Raw genomic sequence first — 22,966 nt, 5'->3', positions numbered from 1 at the left:
TATCGATATTTTGAACCTTGACCGTTATATTTGACAAGATTGATAAAAACAACATTTTTTATCATTTATTATCGTTCAAATTTTCAATGAGTACCATCACCTTTATCATTTCGAAAAAAAGAATGATCATATCATTAACATTTTGGGGTAATTTGGTGTGAAATTGGCTATGCTACTTAAACTGGGAAATCACAACTTTCGATAGAGGGGAGTTTTTTATAAAATTAAATTTTTAGATTTTCCCTATAAAACTATGTAAAAGATTGAACCTAGGCTACTTGGGCTAAAACAATAATGGCAAGAGAAACAACTATAAAAATATATTTGTAGTTTTGACCAACAACAGCTGTTATTACCAAAATATAAATTGTTCATCTACTTCAACCTCCTAATTAAACCACACCGATCCCATCACGTCTCTTTCTATATATCTATTCATTTCTTTCCTCTCCATTATTTTTTTCTTCTTCACTATTCTTTCTCCCATGATTAAACCAAGATGCTATCATTACAATTTACAAATCCAAACCATCAGTCCATTATAGAGAGATAGTGTTGGGTTTCAAAATAAAAATAAAAAAGCTTAACGACGCAAACTCACATGCAACCAATTCTTAACAAATTATTGAAAGGGAGGTGTTAGTCCATTTTGAAAATAAAAGGGAAGTCTTAGTATTTGGCATAAATTTAAAGGGAGGTTTAAGTCGTTTTACTCTGGCCTTATTTGGTGTGTTTTTCTGCACGGTCTGTTGGTTATTTATAAGTTTGACAGATCACAATTCGGTCTTTTTCCGTTTGGTTTATGATAAATCTAGCTACCAAAAATCGATACATCAAAGAGATGCAAGAAACCCAAAACAAAGCAATTTTAGAGAAACTCCAAATAGAATTTTTGCGTTTTTTGTTTTAATTCATCTTTACGTGAAAAGACACACCTTAATCAAACATGCTTTCTATTTTATAAGAAATAACTATAATTAAAGCCAATCATTTTAACCCTGACCCATTTGATCACCCAACCCATCCTTAAAACTCATTCAAACCCACCCATTCCATAGTGGGTCGAATGACGCATTAGGATGGGATGGGGTGGGTTGGGTGGAGGATACCCATTGCCCCATTGGATCGTAAAGGGTCAGGGTGAGATGGGTCGAGTGGAGGTCGAAGTTTTTTTTCTCTCAAACAGGTTTCGTAAGTTCTCTGACTGACCAGTCGCCATTGAAGTTGTTAGGGTTAGCTATTTTTCTCTGTTCCACCATTGTAGCAGGATTGAATGCCGCCGTTTTTCGCCATTGCTAATTTAATTGCTTGATTAAGTAAGTTTCTCTGTTCCGCCATTGAATCTCAGACTCTTTCACCGTTTTTATTTTCATCCTCAGTCATCGTTTCTCTGTTCCACCAGTCGCTGTTTCTCTTCCCTCATATTATCTCTGCTATTTTTATGAAATGATCAGTCTCCCTAAAGTTTTTTTCTTATAAAATCTGTATCATATATATTCTGTTTCACGTTGTATAAAATCTCCCAGAGGCACAATTTCTTTTTAGTTTTTAAAACACTCCACCTATAAAATCTGTTTCATGCCACGCATATAGATTAATTCATTTTATGGACTATGTTTTTTGAAAAGGTCGCAGGTTTTAAAATTACAGTTTGGTTGTGTAAAAGAGACTCTTGATCAGATTGGGTTGGGGATCGAGTTTTGGACTTTTGGTGTTTACTGAGAGGCATATGTTTGACAAAATTCCCCAACCAGTCCAAATCACTATGCATATATGAAGTTTTTCTTCTTGTTTATTTCACTAGATAATGGCACTCATTACTCAAAAAGAATAATTTATCATCATTGTTTCAACTAATTTATTTCACTAGCTATATAGATTATGTTTTTCTTATTGGAATATAATACCATTGAATATATGATTAATAACGTTAATCCTTGTGCCTGTACTTCAACTCCACGGTCAAGACAACAAATAAAGAAAAAATACTCAGAACTTTTTCCACCTTGTGTAAATGTCTGTCTAAGCTGGAAATGCCCTTTTTGGTTTAAAGCATGGTTTCATCCATGAAAACAGGCCGTTAACTGCAGGTAGATCTGGGTAAATTTAAACCAATTTATCATCTCTAGAGTTGTGAAAGAAACCAATTGGCCAAATAATTCGCTACTTACTCTTTGTCCTGGGGTCACAGGTATTCCCCAGTTCCTAAATCTATTTCTATTGGATCAGAGTTGTTAAGCAAAATAGGTTTAAGATATACCCCAGAGTTTGTTTGAAGAAGGGGATAAGAAGAATTTTATTTGTACTATAGATGAAACTCCTCTTGCACTTGCTGCTATTGGAAGACTTTAGTTTATTTTTAATATTTTTGGGAGAGGTTGGAACTTGGAAGTGGGTAGAAGAGAGTCCAATGTTGTGCTTTTGAAGTTTATTATTGTTCATTTGTCAGCTGACTCCTATATATATATAATGTATGTATGTATTTATGAATATATATATATATATATGGGAGGTTTCACAGTCTAGTTCAACTAGTAGGAAAAGAGTCTTTTCAGAAGTATGGGAGGTTTTTGCAAATTTCTAAATTTTTAAAAATATTTCTGCATTTTCTGCATTTTTTTAACAATTTTATTCAATTTCTGCAACTTTTCTGCCATTTTCTTTTTCTGTAAAATTTGTTCAACTTGTGCAATTTCAGCAATTTTCTGCATTTGTCATTTTTTGCATATTTTCTGCTATTTTTTGCAACTTCAGCAAAATTTCTGCAACTCGTGTAATTTCAGAATTTTTTCTGCATTTCTCTTCATTTTATTCATTTTCTGCAATTTTTAAACATTTATGCATTTTTTGTTATTTTCTGCAATTTGAATTTTCCTGCAAAATTTCTGCAATTTTAGCATTTTTCTTCATTTCCACAAAATTTCTGCATTTCTTCCATTATCTGCATATTTTTTGTATATTTTCGTCATTTTCTGCAATATTCTGCAGTTTCTACAAAATTATTTACAATTTCTACATTTTCTTCATTATCTGCAAATTTTCTGCATTTTTCTTCATCTTCTGTATTTTTTTTGTAAAATTTCTACACTTTCTGCATTTTCTTCATTTTCTGCAAATTTCTGCATTTTGTTTTAAAATTTCTGTAATTTCAGCAAATTTTCTACATTTTCTTATTTTTCGACCCAACTCGTATCTGTCATGTGACAATTGTGAGAGTGAAACTGTTCTTATTAGGGGTGCAACTTGGCAGGCCCAACTTCAGCCCGAACGGTCCAACCTGCAATTTTACACGGGATGGGCTTAAATTTTCGGTCCTCGGGCTGGGCCTAGGCCCAAAAGTTTGGGTTTTTAAAATTTCTGGGCTGGGCTCGAACCTAGCCCTTAGGAAGCTTGAGCCTGGCCTGGCCCAATTAGATACACGTATTTGTGCATATGTATAGGGGTGTCAATTGGACTGGATTTGGTCCAATATGATTCAATCCACTCAATTGTGAGTCCATTACAAACGGATCAGGTCCAATCCCAATCCAATGAATATTTTAGAACATTTTGGATTGGTCCAATTCAATCTCTGGACCGTTCAATCTGTTCAAATTTGTTTTAATTTAGATTAATTCTAACCCAAGCCTGGTCCATTGATACCTATACATATGTAGATGCACTTCTGCATGCATACATGCATATATGCATATATGCATGTTTTTTTAATAAACTATACATATATGCATATATATATATATATATAAAATTTTTGTGTGGGCTAATGACCAACCCGAGCCCAACCTAAGTGCATCAAATTTTAGTGCGGACTGGACTTGGGCTTTAGGCTCAATTTTCAAGGTTGGGCTTGGGTTAGTGTTTTAAAAGCGAAAGGTGCAAGGGCTGTTTTGCGCTTGAGGCGCAAGGTGCAAGGCGCATGCCTTTTTGAGGCAAGGCACACAATTTAAGAAAAAGCAAAAAAATAAAAAAAATCAAAAGAAAAAGCAAAATAATTCAAAGAAAAATAAAAAATTATAAAACATAATATTAATAAAAATATAAACTTAAGTTTTAAAATAAATGTTTTAGAAAACCTATTATCTAAAATTAAAATACATAAACATGTAAAGCATATTCAAATGAGAATTTAAAAATGAAATCAAACATATAAAACATTTTCAAGCATATAAAACCCACAATATCTTTTTTTCTCAATTGCATCAAGTAGCTAATGTGACATATTACATTCCTAATTCTACAAGCCGCCTTTGTGCCACACTCCTCGAGGCAAGCCCAAACAAGTCCATGTTAGGGTCTTAAATTCTGAGTTTTCAAGCAAAAAATAATGATTTTATAGTTTTAATTGCTTTTAAGAAGATATTTTATTAGGATGAATCAATGGACATCATTACCAAATAGGGGTTCTTGAAGCTCCGGTGCGTGGCACAGGGGTCCGGGGGCGGAGCCCCTGGCCCAGCCGCCAGACTCAAAAAAAAGGAAAAAGCGGCAAATTTTCAAAAGGTGCACGCCTGGGCTAAGGTGCAAGGTGCACCAGGTGGCTGGCACACGCCTAGGCGCACCAAGCGTGCGCCTTTTGAATGGGCTACGCCTAGGATCTGGGCGGGGCGCCTACCCTAAAATGCGCCTCGCCTGTGCGCCTAGGCGCGCCTTTTAAATCACTGGCTTGGGTTGAGCTAAAACCAGGCCCAACCCGCTCGATTTTGCACCCCTAGTTCTTATAATTGATTTTCGGGTATACGGAATAACCCGACCCGCACCTATCATTTATACTTGGCAAGGGTGGGTGAGGGTCAATATGGGTGACGGTCATTATGGGTGGGTAAATGGGTCAATATGAGTGGGTGAGGGTGGGTTCTGACCCACTAAAAGGGGTTTGTAATGGGTCATAGTGGGTTGATGGGTCAATATGGGTGCATTGGTGTTCAACCCACACCCAACCCACCCATTTGCCACCCCTAAACTCCATAGACTGCATTTCCATTTTTCATCTCTATATAACCATACCTCTCACTCAAACATCCTCACTATCTTTGGAATATTCTTTCCAATTGAGAAACACATCTTCATCATCTTCTCTGAGACACTTTTGTAGAAACTCTCTTATTCTGTTTCCAGTTGAGATTTTTTGGATAGTTTCATACTTCTTCTTCTTCTTCTTTTCTCTTACACAGTTCGTAGATTTTGAATTCCTTCAAGCTCTAGATATTATAGTGAATATCTAGTGAATATTATAGTGAATATCACTATATCAGCAATTGACACCTTGCATTTGTAAACAAATGCCGATCATTCAAATTATACCTTTAAACTGAAAAAACGGAGCAACATAATACTCATGGAAAATGAGGAAAAAAAGAGAAGAAATACCAATTTGTAAGAGTGATTACCAGCAGAAGTCATAAAAAGCATTTTAAATAAGAGTATTCAAATTAATATAATAATGTTATATGAATCTCATTATCATTCTAAGAGGATTTATTGATACTCAAAATTAATATAATAATGTAACTTGAACCTGGCGACAAAGCAGAGGATGAAAGGAACAGAGAAATCAAAACAAGAGAGAAATAACAACGGTCATCATCTGAACCACTACAATATCTAGAGCTTGAAGGAATTTAAAATCTACAAACTGGGTAAGAGAAAACAATAAAAGAAGAAGTATGGAACTAAATCTTCTTGTTTTAGTTCTACTGGTATAGGAGGCCAGGTTATTTGTTTCCTTTTGCTTCATTATTTGAGTGTATGAAATTATGTCTTCTAGCTTGAAGGGTTCCTTTCTAAATTTGTTCTTTTATCCTTTTCTTCATTGCTTTGTACATAGGCAAATGCTTTCATTTAACTTCTGGATCTGGGATATCTTCTATCTAGGAATTGTTCTTCAACTAGGGTGAGCATGTTTATGCCCTCAGATTCTTCTTTCATATTTTTCTCGTCTTTACAGGTACAAAGACCATTTTCTCAGTTGCAACAGTTTCCTTGGGATGATGAGGAAGTTTCTCCTTCTGAGGTTATCTCTTCTGCTTCTCCGGAGTCATCTAGTTCATTAATCTTTATGCCAAACAGGGCCTAAGAGAACATTGGTAAGTGTTCTTATCCAAATAAGCGTTCCCTAAGAAACACTTGCGTGGATAAGTGCATTTACCCAGATAAATCATTTAGGTGGGTGATTACTTGACCATTTTCTAAACTAAAATACAAATAATATTTAATGAAAGGTCAAATATGTAAATCAATTGCAAATTATAGGGGTGTTTTAGTAAAACACAGTTTATAAGGTTGCACAAAACTATATTGGGTGCTTTTAGTAAATGAAAATAAAAACTGAGTCATCAATCCTTGAACGCCATGCCATTTACACTCACGTGATTGGAACGGCAGGAAAAGGAAACCATCCGACTTCAGATCTTAAATCTTATACGGTGAGTCTAGTTAGCATTACTCTTAAAGGCTAAGCCACCTGCTAGAATTGCTCATAAAATCTGACCTTTTTCCCATTTTTAGAAACTAGAGCATAACAGGTAGAAGGAGATGTGATGTATTGGGTGATTGAAGTGAAATAATAGGAAGCCCTAAAACAGAAAGCATAGAACTGGGAACTGCTTTCTTGTTTTCCAAATGGTGAGAGCTGTCATCGAGACGTCCAACCGGTTGAACACATAGATGCTCTTTTGAGTATCAATCAATCCTCTTAGAAGGATAATAAGATTTATATAACCTTATTATATTAATTTTACTACTCTTATTTAAAATGCTTTTATGAATTCTGCTGGTCACTCTTACAAATTGCTATTTCTTCTCTATTTTTTCCCTCATTTTCCATGAGCATTATGCTGCTCCTGTTTTTTCAGTTTAAAGGTATAATTTGAGTGATCAACATTTGTTTACAAATGCTAGGTGTCAACTGCTGATATTCAGTTAACTAGATTGTCATTCTTGTGTTCACTTTGCAGTGTATTACATACACTTGCCCACTATAATATATCTCTCAGTACGCTCTTTTCACCTGATGGAAAATTTGAGCATGGAAATATAAACAACAATCAAAGAACATTGAAATGTAAACTAATGCATTGATTGATAGGAAGAAGAGGACAAAATATCATCATTAAGTGTGTTCAAAAGTTAAAACTGAATGAGTAGACCTAATGCATTTAATTTATATTAAAAATTGACAGCATTCAACAGTAAAAGTCAATTGATCCATCCTTAGATCCTCAATTGATTATTATTATTAATGTGATGTCTGGTACAGTTGCTGTTTCTACTTGAAATGCTGCCACATCAGCACCACCTAGGTATTTTGAGTTAAAACCTAAAAGGTCATAAAATATTTCTGCTAGAAATATAAACCAGGGTGTGTTGGGGGGGATACATCAAATTGATGTTTCATCCATCAGTTACCCATTTGAAGAAACAGTACATTGACCTGTCTCTCAGTTGGCATCCTACATGGCAGTGTTGAGATATATTCTGATGCATCCCATACTAACAAAGATGAATATATACCATCAAATACTCATAAACTCTACCTCCAAGAAAAAAAGGTTCTTTTTTTGGTGCTATGCTTCTAGAACCATTATATTTGCATCTAGATGTTAATCTATGTGTAATAATGAGCCAGATATCAGAAAAAATTTATTTTTATAACTATCAAAAAAAAGGAAAACATTTATTTTTAAACTTGACCATTGGATGAGAACCAGTATAGTAGGGTGGTGTCAAATTGAAAAATAAACATTTCATTTAAACATTTTAGGTAGCAATGCCAATACTAAACAAAATACTGCTCAAAACACTTGTTCAACGCCTAGTTGACATAAGTACCAACCAGACAAGTTTCATATCAAAACGCCTATATTGGTGTTTTGACACAAAATGCCATTGCCTCTTCATATGTTTGAGCCTGAAATGGCAATGGTGCCCAAGACAACCTAAATCTCACTCAGGATTTTACTTATTTATTTATTTTCACATTGTTTTTTTTCTTGATAAGATCCCATTGTTTTTCTCCCTAAAGTGGACTTTTTATCTAAGATCTTTGAAAAGGTACTCTTGTTTTGATCAGCTGACTTCATGTAAGGCCTGGCATTTTTTTTGTTTTGAAAACTGTAAGGTAAAGTAATTCATTAGTTTGCATTTGGATGCGATGTAAATCAAGAACCGATGTAAATTTTACATCGGTTCGGTTTTGTATGTGTTTGGAAAGAGGGTGTAATTATTATTGACGTAAAACTACACTCCGGTTCAGTTTTGCGTGCGTTTGGATGGAGTGTAGTTTTACGTCGATAATTGATGTAAAACCTCATCAACTCTAAAGTTTTACATCGATAATCGATGTAAAAAGCTAAATCGATTTTATTGATGTAAAACTTTACACTCTTCCACCCATCACTATTTTCAAAAAATCAACGGTCACTTTCTGGTTCAGTGTAAAACGTCGTCAGTGTATTTTTACACTGATGACGTTTTACACTGATTCCAAACGCAGCCTTAATATCAAAAGGGCAGCATACAAAAGGCCCCTGTACAATGAGAGACTGTACAGAAGAAATAGACAGAAAAAACCCAGAAAAGCCAGCCTCCGAAAAACAACCCAAAAAACACTATGATCTTCTTACAAAAAGGAAATCAGGCTAAAAAAAAGAACAAGTTTGCCTGTTTTCAAAGAGTGGATGGTTTGTCAGCCACGAAAACACCATCCCCATAATCCTGTTGAGCACCTCTTCTTTTGATTTCTGCCTTCCTTAAAAAATTCTAATATTTCTTTCACCCCACACTGCCCAGAAAACAGCAGCGGGGAGGATACTCCAAGCTACTTTTCCAGCCTTGCTGAGGCCTCCTAGGAACCAAGCCTCTAGGAAACCCTTCACATCCTTTGGGAAACATAAATTAACTCCAAAAAACTCTAGCAGTCTTGTCCAAACCCAGTAAGTGAAGTCACAATGCAGTAATAAATGACTAGTACTTTCTACATTTCCATTACAGGATGCGCATTCCAGATCTGTCACTTCTAAACCTCTTCTAGCTAAATTCTCCTTGGTTAAAATCTTATCCAGCACTGCAGACCAAGCAAGAAAAGCTAGTTTTGATGGAACAAGCCTGATCCAGATCCTGTTGCTCAGAAAGTGAGAGGTCTCCTCCCTTGAAAGGTAGTTAAAAAAGGACTTTACTGAGAAAGAGCCCGACTTCTCAAACAACCATTTCCTTTTGTCCTCCCCTGAACCCAGGATCTTGGCATCATACAAATCTGCTGCAGGTTGACCAAAGACTCCACCTCCCAGTCATTCAAGTTCCTCCTGAACTGAAGCATCCTTCCAAAACCATTTTGCCTCTCTATATAGTCAGCCACAGAAGCATCCTTATTTACAGCTATCTCAAACAGATTAGGAAATAAGGTCGATAGAGGGCCCTCACCACACCAGTAATCCTTCCAAAATAGCAGTTGTGATCATTTCCCACTTCATATTTTATGCCCTTCAAGAACTGAGGACGAAGTTTCTGGAGAGCCTTCCAAACTGAACAGCCATTAGGGTATCTTGCCTCTTCTGTCTCCCACTCCCTGCTGCTAGAGCTATACTTTGCAACAACTAATCTTCTCCATAGTCTGTCAGAGTGCTTGTTGAATCTCCATAGTCATTTCCCTAGCAAGGCTGAGTTGACATCTTTCACAGGTCTTATCCCTAATCCTCCTTTTGCCCTGGGTGAGCAGATTCTTTTCCAGTTTACCAAATGACACTTAGAATCATCCTTCCAACCCCTCCACAGGAAATCTCTCATCCTTTTTTCTATAGTTGCAGCCCATTTAGCTGGAATTGGAAATAAAGACAAATAGTAGACAGGGAGGGAAGATAAGACACTTTTAATTAAGGTGGCTTTCCACCTTTTTGACAAGTACTTGTTTTTCCAAGAGGTCAGTTTCCTATCAACCTTCTCAATAATAGGTTCCCAAATGGTTTTAGATTTACAGCTTCCACCCAAAGGCATACCCAGGTATTTTGAAGGGAGTTTACCCACTTTACATCCCCAAAGCCTGGCATTACTGATAAAAAATGAAACCCAACATTTTTCTGGTTGTTTTTGGTTGCTGAAATTGATGCACTCAACCTAAAGAAACACTTTTCCCTTAAAATTACTTTATGATCGAGAATGTGTGATACTGAGAGTGTTCTATCACCTGTGATAAATATAAACATCATAATGTTTTAAGTATGATCATGGATTCATTTTGGATATTGTATGGTTTTGATGGTTCTACTGAAATTACAGGATTAGGAAGAGTATAATCAGTAGTAGTTAGTAGGCATTTAGTTGACCTACCCTTTTACAAATTTTGTTTTCATTGCAGTCATTTTTTAACAAATTCCCACAGATTTCATCAAGGGAAAAAAAGAAAAGGAAGGACTTCATAAATTTCAAGACATACTAAGATGTAAGTTCTTGATGGTTGATCTTCACAGTGTTTTTTTTTTCCATCTTTGGTTTGTTTGTGGGGTCCATCCTATTTATTACTGATTTGGGTAAATCATGAAGCTAGTTCATGATTGTGGTATAATTGAAAATTGAAGGTCAAGGGATGGTGGAGATGGTTGTGATGAAGCTAGTTCATTGAAAGAGGACAATCCTATGGTAACACTACAGTTACAGTTTGACAGTGAAGGTGATCATCAAAGTCCAGAACCTGTAGAAGGTGTTCATCAAAGTCCAGAACCTGTAGAAGGTGATGGAAATGAGCCAAATTCCTCCATCAAAGAACCTTTTGTCGATATGGAGTTTGAAAGTGAAACTCATGCATACAACTTTTACAATGAATATGCCATGCGGGTTGGTTTTAGTGTTCGAAAAGATTGGAAAAATAAGAACAGAGAGGGATGTGTGACAGGCAGGAGGTTTGTATGTTCCAGAGAAGGTTTTCGCAGACCAGATCCACGTGACAAGGGTGTAAGGAATACAAGAAAAGATACAAGATGTGGTTGTGGTGCATACATGACTATTGCAATAAGAACAAATGGAAAATATTATGTTAGCCAATTTGAGAAAACACATAATCATGAGTTTGTTACCCTACAACCATTCTTAAGGCCACAAAAGAAGTTTACAAAAGCCCAGGCTGTAACTGACTTGACAGATGATTCTAGAACACCTAATGCAGCAGTTGACTCCACGGGCAGGCAAGTGGGTTGTCAAGAGAATGTTGGTTTTCTTAGGAGAGATTACAACTACTACTTGCATACAAAGAGAATGACTGCATTAAAATCAGGTGAAGCAGCAGCTGTTTTACAATATTTCCAACACAAGCAACAACAAAACTCCTCCTTTTTCTATGCCATTCAACTTGATGTTGAAGATAAGATAACAAATATATTTTGGGCAAATCTACAAATGGTTGTAGATTATGAACATTTTGGGGATGTGGTTTGTTTTGATACAACCTATAAAACAAATAAAGAGGGTTGGCCATTCGGTTTATTTGTTGGAGTAAACCATCATAAGCAGTCTATAGTATTTGGTGGTGCTCTTCTTTATGATGAAACAACAGAATCATTCGAATGGTTGCTTCATACTTTTGTTAAGGCCATGTCTGGAAAAATGCCCAGAACTATTATAACAGATCAAGGTGCCGCCATGGCAAATGCAATCAAGACAGTTTTGCCAACTACAGATCATCGTATATGTGTATGGCACATGTATCAAAATGCACTGAAAAATATCAGTCATGCATTTCGACGTGGGACATCATTTGGCAAAGAATTCAACAAATGCATTTATGAATACGAGGAGGAGGATGAATTCTTGCAAGCATGGAAGGATATGCTGGAAAAATATGATTTGAAAGAAAATAGTTGGTTGCAACGACAATTTTCAATTAAAGAAAAGTGGGCTATGGCATATGGAAGGAATACTTTCTGTGCTGACATGAAAACCACTCAGCGTACTGAGAGCTTGAGAAGTGCTTTGAGAAGACACTTAAATTCTGATACTGATCTAATAGATTTTCTGAAGCATTTTGAACAGGCTGTGGAAGACCATCGTTCTGAAGAATTGCAGGCTGATTTTCAAATGAGTCAAAGTGATCCACGGATGATAGCACCTGTGAAGATGTTAATTGAAGCATCAAAAGTTTATACACATGCTGTCTTTGAAAAGTTCCAAGAAGAGTACAAAAAATTCCTGGCTTGTGATATTACCTGTTGTGGTGAGGTAGGCACAGTGTCTTTTTACAAGGTTACCATGGAAGGCAAACCTCACGAGCACATGGTTACATATGATTCGGCCAATGAAACATTGGAGTGTAGCTGTAAAAAGTTTGAATTCGATGGGGTTTTATGTTGCCATGCTATTAAAGTGCTTAACCACAGAAATTTAAAGGTTGTGCCCCAGCGTTATATCTTGAAGAGGTGGACAAAGTTTGCTAAAGTTGGGATTGTAGAAAATGTGCATGGATCAGCATATGATGTGGACCCCAATCTCGAATTGTTGGGGCGCTATCAAGATGTGTATCATAGATTTGTTAAAGTAGCAGAAAGAGCAGCAGAATCAAAAGAAGCATACAAATATGTTGCAATGAAGTCCCAAGAGATAATGAAAGAGGTAGAAAATATCATCAGTAAAGAGAACTCTAGAAATTCTAATGTTAATACATCCAAAGGATTGACTCTTGAAAGGGGAACAGTTGAAAATACATTTGTTGAAGGGGAACATGTTGATTCAGATAGAAACATGGTTGAGAATAGTAGCAATGATGCAACTGGTGACGTTTATACACAGCCTTTACAAGTAAGGAACCTTAAGAGAAAGGAGGGGTGCTCCCACCTTGTTCCGCCCATTGATCAACGAAGACCATACATACCAAGAGGCAACAACATCCAGCCACAAACTATTGCTCTGCCTGTTGGTCAACAAGGCCAAAGTTTCACCTTCCTGCAATAAACCCACACTTTCTAAGAACTTCATTCATACAGGTTATTCATTACAGGTACAATCTGCATAAGATTTCACCTCCATATAATTCAGATTTGACAAGTTTGGTGCTCAGGGGCCTTTGAGTTGTCTATCTTTTTGGTGCTGTAAAGTTAATCTTTTATGCGTTAAGCCTGTCTAAAATCTTCATTTTCTTTATATAATCTAGTCTTCACGGACATTTGAATTAGGTTTCTTGTCGATACCGCAATTTGAAAAATGGAATTTACCATAGGAAGCTGAACTCTTCCATTTATATAATCATCATACCAATAATGCAACTTGGGTTCTTCTGTATATTATAGACTTCCTTAGAATTAAGAAACTAAGTTTTGCAGTCATTATGTGACATTATATAAATAAAAAAAATTGATTGTCAAATACACTGACTGCTTATTTAGTAATCCTGTACAAATACTGACCCAAATTCATGGGGATATTAGTTCTTCATAAATTGTTGCTTCATTCCCACGATAACATGGAAGTTGACACAGTTTCTCCCATTGCTTCGTTAAGTCCAGGAAATTAAAAGACAAATACACAGGAATGGATCTACTTAAAGAAAGCATGTGATAATATGATAGCACAGGGTATGCCTATGACCAGAAGGGAGAAATCATAGCTGTTAAATTCTTTAACCTTATTTAAATCCATACAAACCATGAAACCAATGGAACATGAAGCTTAATACATCCAAAACATACATACTTGCCTTGTAACCTAAAACTCATTAGGTAGTATAATATTTTACTGAGCCTGCATCACTTCTAAGAATGGTACTTTTTTCCATTTAGGCACTCAACCATATGATTTGAAGTCTATCCATGCTTGCCTTGTGAATTTGGTTTGTCGAAGATGTACTGCATCAAACAGAATGTAGACTAATGCTGCTGCCACAATTAACAATGCAGATAGCAACTGTGTGTGTGTGTGTGAGAGAGAGAGAGAGAGAGTAAATGTAATCTCTCAATGGATAACCCTCGACCCAAGCCACCCTGATCCTAATGCGTCATAGGTATGGGTGGGTCAAATGGGTCGGGGACTTGGGGTCAAAATTTTCAGCCCTACATTAATCTGTTTGAAGTTTGAACCAAATGGTTGAACCGCAAATTTGGGGAGAGGGAAAAATGGATCAAATTTTAAAACATTGCACAGTTCAGATTCCGACTTAAACAATAATGATTCATTCTCAATTGTGTCCAAATGGTGAGAGTAATGTAGTTGCTGATTAATTCAAATGCAGGTCAGGTTTCAAAGAAGAATTCACATTCAATAATATAAATCTGACCCAAATCTAATTCCGATCCATTGTAATTAAGGTTGCTTTTGGCTTTCCATATTTTAAGGACTTATCTCCGTTTTACAGTTAAAATACTCCTGTGAACACATGAGTTTTTAAATGCAAAAAGAGATAAGTCCTTAAAATAAGGAATGCCAAATGCAGCCTAAATCTACTAATTATTAGGACCCATAATTTTTTTGCACAAAACTACAAGTGAAAGATTACTTTAAACCTTAATCTTTAGGTTCAAATACAACAAACCTACAACTCAGCCATGCTCTAATTATGACCCAGTTTGAAAAAATACAAATACAAATATGTACAATGCAAAAGCCTTGTATTTTGTATTTTTAAACCTGTATTTGCACTGTACATATTTGTATTTGTACTCTTTCCAAACTGAGCCTTCATAAATTTTGAATCTTAACTTTTTAGACATTTTATTCTTAGGATGTTTGTCAATAAATGGAAAAAAAGTTATTATTAAAATTTATATACTAAAAAGGATCAACACAAATCATATTGATTTTCTAAGAATTAAGATATATTCATACACATGCATATTTTAGCTCTTCCATCACTTTTCAACAGGGATCAATTGTTTCTTGATAGCTCACATTTCACATGAATAATTAAAGTACGTGTTTTTTTATCTCTATATAACTTATTTATAATTATCTAAAAGCTATATTCTAGGATTATTGATATATTTCTTGGGATTTATTTAAGTTTTTCAAGAATATCTATGTGCATTTTAATTTTTCTACTGTATCCAAAGCATATCACAATATGTCTCTTAAAATTTCCTTTCTAATATCCTTTACATTTTTTATGTTTTAAACCTTGATTTTACTTAAAGCCCATAGAAAAGCCAAAACAAAAATAATAAAATTATTGACTTAATTAGCAAAACATAGTCCTAGAGGATCAAACTATTGAATTGGTCAGCCCATTCTATAAGTGACATTTAACACTATTTTATAATATTGATTTATTCATATTTCAATTAGGGGTGCAGGTTAAGCATCGTAACCCCAGGGTCGGGTTTAAGAATTAGTCTTAAGGCTCGAGCTTGGACCGAGTTCAAGGTCAAACATGATATATCCAACCTAGGCCCAGCCTAGAAAATAGAAAATCTTGGGGTGTTGGTCTGAGTTTGGGTTGGGCCCGCCAAAATTTGCACCTCTAATTTCAGAGAGAGAGAGAGAGAGAGAGATGTTGGACTAGTGATGGAAAGGTTTGAAAAAAGATTGGTATCCTGGAAAAAGAATTACCTATCTCTTGTCGGGAGAATTACATTAATTAAGGCCACGCTTGCTAACTTACCCATCTTCTTCATGTCGGTGTTTAAAATCCCAGTGAAGATTGCTAACAGATTAGAGAAATTAATGAGAGATTTCCTGTGGGAGCCGAGAGAAGAGAAGAGGGATTATAGAGTTAGCTGGGAAATAGTGTGCAGGAGTAAGTCGTGTGGTGGTTTGGGGCTTGGGAGTATTAGGAGAAGGAATATGACTCTGCTGGGGAAGTGGCTGTGGAGGTTTCCTATGGAGAAGGAGAAGCTATGGGCTAGAATAGTGGCAAGTATTCATGGGCTGGAGTACAACGGATGGGACGCTGGAATCAGAACTAGGATCACAAGCAACTGCCATTCATGACCTGCTTCTAGTTTTCATTCCTAATATCAGGTATGACTTGAATTCCGTTAAGTCAGTCCACCAGTCCTACCCTGTCCCCTTTTCCTGTTGGTGAGGTTTGGTGCAAAGCTATACCTCCTAGGGTTGGTAGTTTTTGTTGGGAAGCCTATCTGGAAAGAATCAACACTGGTGATCTACTCCGAAAGAAGAGACCCAATACTTGCTTGTCACCTCAGTGGTGTGTTCTGTGTAAAGCAGATGAGAAGAATGGTTTTCACCTAATGGTGTCGTGCCACTTCGCGAGGTCATTATGGGATTGGGCTTTCTCCTTATTTGGATGCAGCTGGAATCCCCCATCAGACATGTAGGGCCTTTTCGCCCCCTCCTTCTTCAGGTGGCAATTAAAAAGGGGAAGGACAATGTGGAGAGGACTAAGGGCTGCAGTATGTTGGACACTGTGGGAAGAAAGGAACTACAGGATATTCTCAAAAACTCAGAGAGGGATAGTAGATTTGAGGGCTATCATACAGTTTAGGGCGGTACAGTGGCTGAAATCTCTGGAAATATTCACAAATTACATTGTGGATGACATGTTGAGGAAGTGGGGTGAAATTGCAAGTTGCACGCAGACCAAGTCAGTAATGAGTGTGGCTTGGACCCCCCCACCTAGTGGATTCTTGAAATTAAACTTTGATGGATGCAGTAGGGGAAATCCGGGACAATCAGGGATCGAGGGTGTTTATAAAGATGAAAATGGGGTCATCTCTGCTATGTTCTCAGGCCCAATTGGAGTGGGTGACTCCGTTAGAGCTGAGATATGTGCAGTTATGGAAGGAGCCCGGAAAGCTAATGAATTGAACATCAAGAAACTTATAATTGAAGGGGATTCAGAGGTGGTGATAGGGTGGCTGACCAAAGAACAAAATGATCTTTGGAAGTATAACAATGAGAAGAGAAAATTCAAATGGCTGGTGCGGGAGATGGAAATTAAGATATGTTGGATTAAGAGATCAGCTAATTCCCTAGCTGACGGTTTTAGCAAAACAAGGGGCAGAAAGGGATTCTTTGTTTTGGGCTAAGTTGTAATGTTAGTGTCCTTGTATCTTTGTATTTTCTTCTTTCCTTTTTTGAAGTTCTTTGTGACTTTTGAAAGATAAGTGTGTTTGTCTTCCACTTGTAAATTTTCTACTGATGAATTAATGAAAGTATTATTGATAAAAAAAAGAGAGGTTGGACTAGTTGGCAACTAATTAACAGCAATCCATTGGTTGGTGAGTCTCCATAAAAACTCCAACAAACTCATCTCCTTAATCAGTGGGAAAGTCAGCATTAGGTAAACAACAATAGACCACCACGATCACAATTCACAACTCCTCTTTTCTTTTTCTTTTCCGTTGGTAACAAGACGGCGTTAGGAACGGATGACTCCTTCCTCCTCCTACTCTGTTTGGTCAGTTTTAAGTCAGTTTCCCATTTATGACTGCAATTAGGTGCCCCTCCCTTTCAATCACCATGTGCCCAATGCATAGAGGATCCGAACCCACCATTGAGTAGCTCTCATATAAAAAACGAACCATCTGACAAGCCATACAAATTTTCAGGCGCCATATATATATATATGCTTTTGAACTATTATTGGTGAAAGCTTTTTCTCACCATTATTATATTGAAACTGAAACTTTATTATATAATATCATTTCATTGTGTTGATTTTTTTTCTTTTCTTGTCTGACTATAATTAGAGTGAGACCTATGTAGATGATGGGTCCCTATCTTTTTAGTTTAACGTGGCTGCTTAAGAGGGCACCTCATTGCCCTTGTTTCTCCATTAGGAGAGAAGCCTGATGACTTGAACAGTAAAACCCACCAAATATTCAGTAATACTGTGAGTGGGACTAGTTTTCATGTGATGCATGCACCTTAAGTCAGCTCAGTTAGGTCTTTATCTTAATTGAGATGGGCATGGACCATCTTCCATTAAATGAGAGTTGATATATATCCTCCTATCAGCTTTCACTACTTCATTAATGCCAATGGCTTACCTTTTGCTGTCCCCCCGGGCCCCTGTTCTTCATGGAATAGTGAAAGCTACACTAAAGTAAATTGGAGATGCGATTACCAAATATCACTCAATCATATCTGTTTGCTCCAGTAAAGTAAATTGGATGATGGAAAGAAGGTATCGATTCATTTCTTGAAAATTACTGTACAGACAGTTCTTTCTCCCTTCTAAAAGATTCCCTTGATGGGATCTGTTTGGTAATCTGTGATCAAATGAAAGAGGAGACATGTGTATTATGGAGGCCCCATTTACACATCTTATGACCTAAGCCCAAATTTTACTTGCAAACAAGTTATGAACAGTGTTTTTGCTATCTTTCTTTCTTCCTTTCTTTTGTTTATTTATTTTTTGAAATATGTGATGACCAGAGCTTTAAGAATGGTTCCAATAGCATTGTTCATCACTTATTAAATCCTAATTAAAATTCTATCTTACTTTAAGTGAAGTGATTTTGGAATATCCCAAAAAGGTGCCACCCCCCTAATCATGCAACAAGGAAATGCATGCTTTTAAAGATGAAATACCCCAAATTTTGACTTTTATGTTTACAACAACAGTTTCTTAGTGTAATTCAAAAGCAGTTTCATATAAGAACGACTAAAGCAAAGAAACTATTCTTAGTGTTTCTGTAGGACCTCCACAATAAAAAATGCTGGCCATACAGGTAACTTATATGGGTGCAAATTAGGCAAAGTCGGTTTTGGTTGAGGTCAACCCTAACCCAACTTTCAGACTGAGATTCTTGACCCTAACTGGTTGCAAATGATATCTGTTTGTCTGAAGGTGAATATTCAAATTTGAACCAGTTCATAGTTGGATTGAATATTGACCCAACCCTTATGCACATGTAACATAACATGGACATCATGCTATAGTAATGTTTTACAAGAAATTAACATCCTTCATCATCATCATCATCATCCTATCTCCCATAGTCCCATCCCTCTCACATAAACATACTTATATACATAAATCATCAAGTACATACACACTGAAACTAGTCACCTAACTAGCTAGTGGCAAGGTAAGGATGCCTAACCCAACACCATGACTAATATAAAAAAGGTATCCCATCTAAGTGACTAGGCACTCACCTAGGCAATAGAATTGAAGTCAGAAACTTGCTTTAATTATCTCCAATACAAGATAGGAATTCTAAAGAATACTTGCAAAAGGTCTTAGGTTTTGTCAAATCAAGAAACATCTCTTTGATTACCTGATAGAAAGAGTAGCTAAGAAAATTTTATAGAGCTAGCAAGACATGTGCTCTCTTAATAGGCAAGTAAGGAGTATCAAATCAATGGTAAATACAATTCTAGCCTATGTCATGGAGCCTCAAACTGGTAGAAAATAAACCCTTTTGGGTGTTTTGGGTAGGGCTGTTTATGGGTCAGGTTGGGTCGGTTTATTGAGGTTTTTTCAATCGATTCAACCTAGTTAGGTTATCTGAACTTGACACCGAAACCGACCCAATGTTAAGCAAAATCGACCTAGTCGGTTTGAGTCGGGTTGGGTCGGTTTCGATTCTAAGTTCAACCATGCTTGACAGAAACTCAACTGCAATATATATGTGGGGACTGTGGCACCACAGTATGTGAGGTAGTGAATGCGGGAAAAGCCTTGTTTTTGATAAACAGAATATACCTCTAGTCTACAGTTTGGACTTTGGAGAGGAAAAGAAGAGCAAAACCCATATATAATAATAATGCCTATTATAGAGGTATATATGTTATATATCTTTTAAGTAATTAAGTTTTAATGTTTTATCTCCAAAACCACCAATCTATCCCTTCGATTATATATTCATTTTGAAGTTTAATTGTCTTAATTGGGGTTTGGGTGAATTCTGTAGGGAGACTTCAGGACAGTTAATTACAATCATTAATCTAGCCAATGTAATAGATTTGAAGAGGGACAATTAGTTATGGGGGCTTATTTAATTTAAACTTCATAAAGGGACAATTAGTTGGTTCGGTTCGGATTGGTTTCGGTTTTTACACAAGAAAACCGAAACTGACCCAAACCATCGGTTTGTGATGTTTTACAACCCGAAACGACCGATGCTGAAGATAACCCAGCTGACTCGGATTGGGTCGATCCGGATTAATCGGTTTGGTTGGGTTGGGCCTTCTTATGAATAACCCTAGTTTTGGGAAATTAATTATGAGGAATAGCTGGTGGGGTGATTGGGTTTTTCTGACCAAATCAATTCAGCTTTTGACTTAGCCAAATTGGTATGAAGGCTATATATATATATATATGGAGACTTAAACTTAATTTGTAGGCAAAAATCATATAAGAGATACATATTCCCATCTAACAGCTTTGTATACTCAAACTTTCCCAAGAACATATATGGTTTCTGGAAGGAAAAGTGTGTTGCCTTTGCTGGAAGAAACTAATTAAAGAGTACTTGCTGAAAAATAAGGTGTTGGATAGTGGTTAATTTTGGTTAGAAACTCATTTTTAGTTGGGATCTAAGGATCCCTAATAGATCAAGGAAGGATAGTTCTCGTCTACCCATTATTTTTGTCCAAGATGGATGCTCCATCTGTTGGAAGTGTAGCCATTTTGTGGCCCAGTCCAAGAAACAATAGGGAACAATTTAACATTTTCCAATTACCTAGCTTGGAGATAAAGAAATTATTTGTATGGAGAATTTATCACAATGCAACAGCAGTAAATGAAAATTTATACAAGAAAATGGTGCTTTGAGATGAATCCATAACCCATGCACCAAGTATAAATGTGATTGTGCTAGGTGCATGTGGTTTTGGGAGCCCTCGGGGGTTAAAATTGGATGAGCAAACCCCAACAAACCCATATCAAATGAATCAAATCTTGCTTAGAGCATGGTAGAAATTGTATAAAAAAGGACAGAAGAGAGAGAGAGAGAGAGGATTATGAACATAGTTCATAGATTACTAAAGCTGAAACAGATTGAAGTATGTATATGATAACAAACTGGGACTTTTAGAAAGATAACAAACTGGGACTTTTAGAAAGACAAGGAATGAAAACAACTCCTCAAGGCGACGGTGTAAGCTAAAAAAGACCAATACATGAGCTTCTGGCCTCGAGAGCATCAACAACGAACACAGAAGCCAACAGGCAATCATTAATCATATATCCATTACGTGTGCTTTCCTGGGCAACAGCGCGAGCTTCAAAGGCCAGAGCGGTGGAACACACTGCCTTTGGCCTCAAGACCGTTCACGAACACAGAAGCAAATGCATCCATTTCGTGCTTCATGAGAGCCAAACTGACCTCAACTCCACCATCACCATTGCAGCTCTCCCGTATAAAGATAGCTCCTGTCTTGTCGATCGATGCCAATTCCACCTTCTTCGGTCTTCCCCATCCAAAATCCGCATCATATATCCCCAACCGAGGCGACCCAGCAGCCCAAATCTTGCCCTCGCTCTTTGAAGACAGTAGCCGTGAAACCCACCCCTCTGCTCCATCCAGAGCTCCATCTTCCAACCCATTAATGGACTCCTCGATCAAGCATGCTGCAATGACAATTCCATCGTGTCTCAGCAAATCAGCCCTCTCGGCCGTCACTACACGAGTCCCGACGCAGTTGCCAAAGTACGTGGCCGGAACCGGAGGCTTCTGTCGAGCCCCACAGTCCACGTTAAACGAAAGGGAAACCCTTTGATCCCCGGACTTAACCAAGGATACCCAGATATAGGCGCACAGCAACGTGAAGGTCGACAGGCGAGCTGGTGGTAGCTGTTTGTCCTTGTGCAAAGCCATGGCGCCTGCCTTCAGTGTTGCAATATTGGCCCGACTCAGTTCAAACGTGGCTCTGACTGTATTGTCTGGCTGCCCAAAGTCCAAAACGTCTAATCTAGGGTTTCCGGCGGACTTGCAGTAGTGCTCTGTCAACTGGTTCAGATACATCTCCTCTAAGCCTTTTGGGTCCTTGATCACTGTTTTCTCATAGCATGGAAGAGCTTCGGTTGACAAAGATATCTCACCCAGCCTGCAAGCTGAAGACCATGCGTTGATGAAGTTCATGATTGTTCGGGCGTCAGCAACTGCATGGGGCATGGTGACTCCGAGGCAGATGCCGGAATCCGGGAACACCGTTATTTGCAATGCCAACATCGGGACAGTTGATCTGGATACTCGGAGTTCGGGGATGAGGGGGTGTAATTCCTTGGCGTCTTGCGCCTTGTTGCCGGAGAGATGGTAGAAGTTGCCGTCTGACTCGGCGATGGCCAATGAAACCGAGTCGCCTTGGGCGTAATGGATCATGGGCTTGGGACATTCCGGTGGCCATGACAGATGTCCGGCAAAGGGGTAGAAGTGGAAGAGGGTGAGGGAGAGTGAGTGTTTGATGCGGGGAAGGAGGCTCTGTCTGAAGTAAATAGATGAATGAGGGAAGCGGTAGAAGTAAAGGAGTTGCGTGGGTGGCACAGGCAACCAGAACAAGTCAAAGAAAGAGAGTGGGAGTGATGCTTCGATGACTGAGCCGGAGCCTGAGCCAGCTGCTGGAGCGACTTTGCACAGCTCCACCACCTTCACTGACTTGGGTGGTGCCATGAATGCCGGAGAGAAAGGGCAAGAACAACCACTCTTTGTGCAGAGAGTTATGCTTCCACATCAGAACCAAGTCACCAACACCAGATGTTTTTATACGGAGAAGAGACGTATGGCCTAGTGGGGAGGGGCCACATGGTACCCTTCAGCTCTTGCAACGTACTGTACAAGTCAAGAGCGAAGACAATCTTCTGACATGCATAATTTCTGCAATGCGCATGACGCCATTAAAATGGCGCAGAAACTCAGAAAAGGGTGGGAATAATGGATTCTCTGTACCGTCCTATCAGAAAGGAGTGAGAAAGGAGCGATGGACACTACTGGACAATGGGCTGTATCCACATCGAAGGGGTCGATCGATGACGGCAGTGAAACGCCACGACTGAAAGCATTAGACAACTTGCAGTTGTAAACTTTGCTGCTTTTGGATTGTGGGGACGGTTGGAAGTGGAAAAGCAGAACGGTTCCGGACTTCGAAC

The 22,966-nt window shown here is 37.7% G+C and overlaps 2 protein-coding genes across 17 annotated transcripts; one reads left to right on the top strand and one right to left on the bottom strand.

The window, feature by feature from the left end:
* Window positions 1–1,059: 1,059 nt before the first annotated feature.
* LOC104597471 (protein FAR1-RELATED SEQUENCE 5-like) lies at window positions 1,060–13,219 on the top strand. 16 transcript variants are annotated; one of them, XM_010259026.3, is made up of 4 exons: window positions 1,060–1,316; window positions 5,945–6,083; window positions 10,349–10,432; window positions 10,569–13,219. In XM_010259026.3, coding segments are annotated over exons 3-4 (2,364 nt in total). In that variant the 5' UTR covers window positions 1,060–1,316; window positions 5,945–6,083; window positions 10,349–10,430; the 3' UTR covers window positions 12,931–13,219. The 16 variants fall into 16 exon arrangements, with proteins under 16 accessions (XP_010257328.1, XP_088747857.1, XP_088747856.1 ...); XM_088891731.1 differs by having other exon boundaries at window positions 10,534–13,219; XM_088891730.1 differs by having other exon boundaries at window positions 5,945–6,162.
* A 7,620-nt stretch (window positions 13,220–20,839) lies between these two features.
* LOC104597472 (anthocyanin 5-aromatic acyltransferase-like) lies at window positions 20,840–22,966 on the bottom strand. Its single transcript, XM_010259034.3, has one exon. The coding sequence runs from the start codon at window positions 22,488–22,490 to the stop codon at window positions 21,105–21,107; it is 1,386 nt and encodes a 461-aa protein (XP_010257336.1). The 5' UTR covers window positions 22,491–22,966; the 3' UTR covers window positions 20,840–21,104.

This window comes from Nelumbo nucifera, chromosome 7 (genome assembly GCF_055504915.1).
Source record: "Nelumbo nucifera cultivar China Antique chromosome 7, China Antique-T2T, whole genome shotgun sequence".
Taxonomy (NCBI): domain Eukaryota; kingdom Viridiplantae; phylum Streptophyta; class Magnoliopsida; order Proteales; family Nelumbonaceae; genus Nelumbo; species Nelumbo nucifera.
This window is presented reverse-complemented; position numbering and strand designations above follow the sequence as displayed.

Bases quoted from the DNA above. Each gene is read 5' to 3' on its own strand.
- LOC104597472 (XM_010259034.3), bottom strand. From the start codon at position 22,490: ATGGCACCACCCAAGTCAGTGAAGGTGGTGGAGCTGTGCAAAGTCGCT.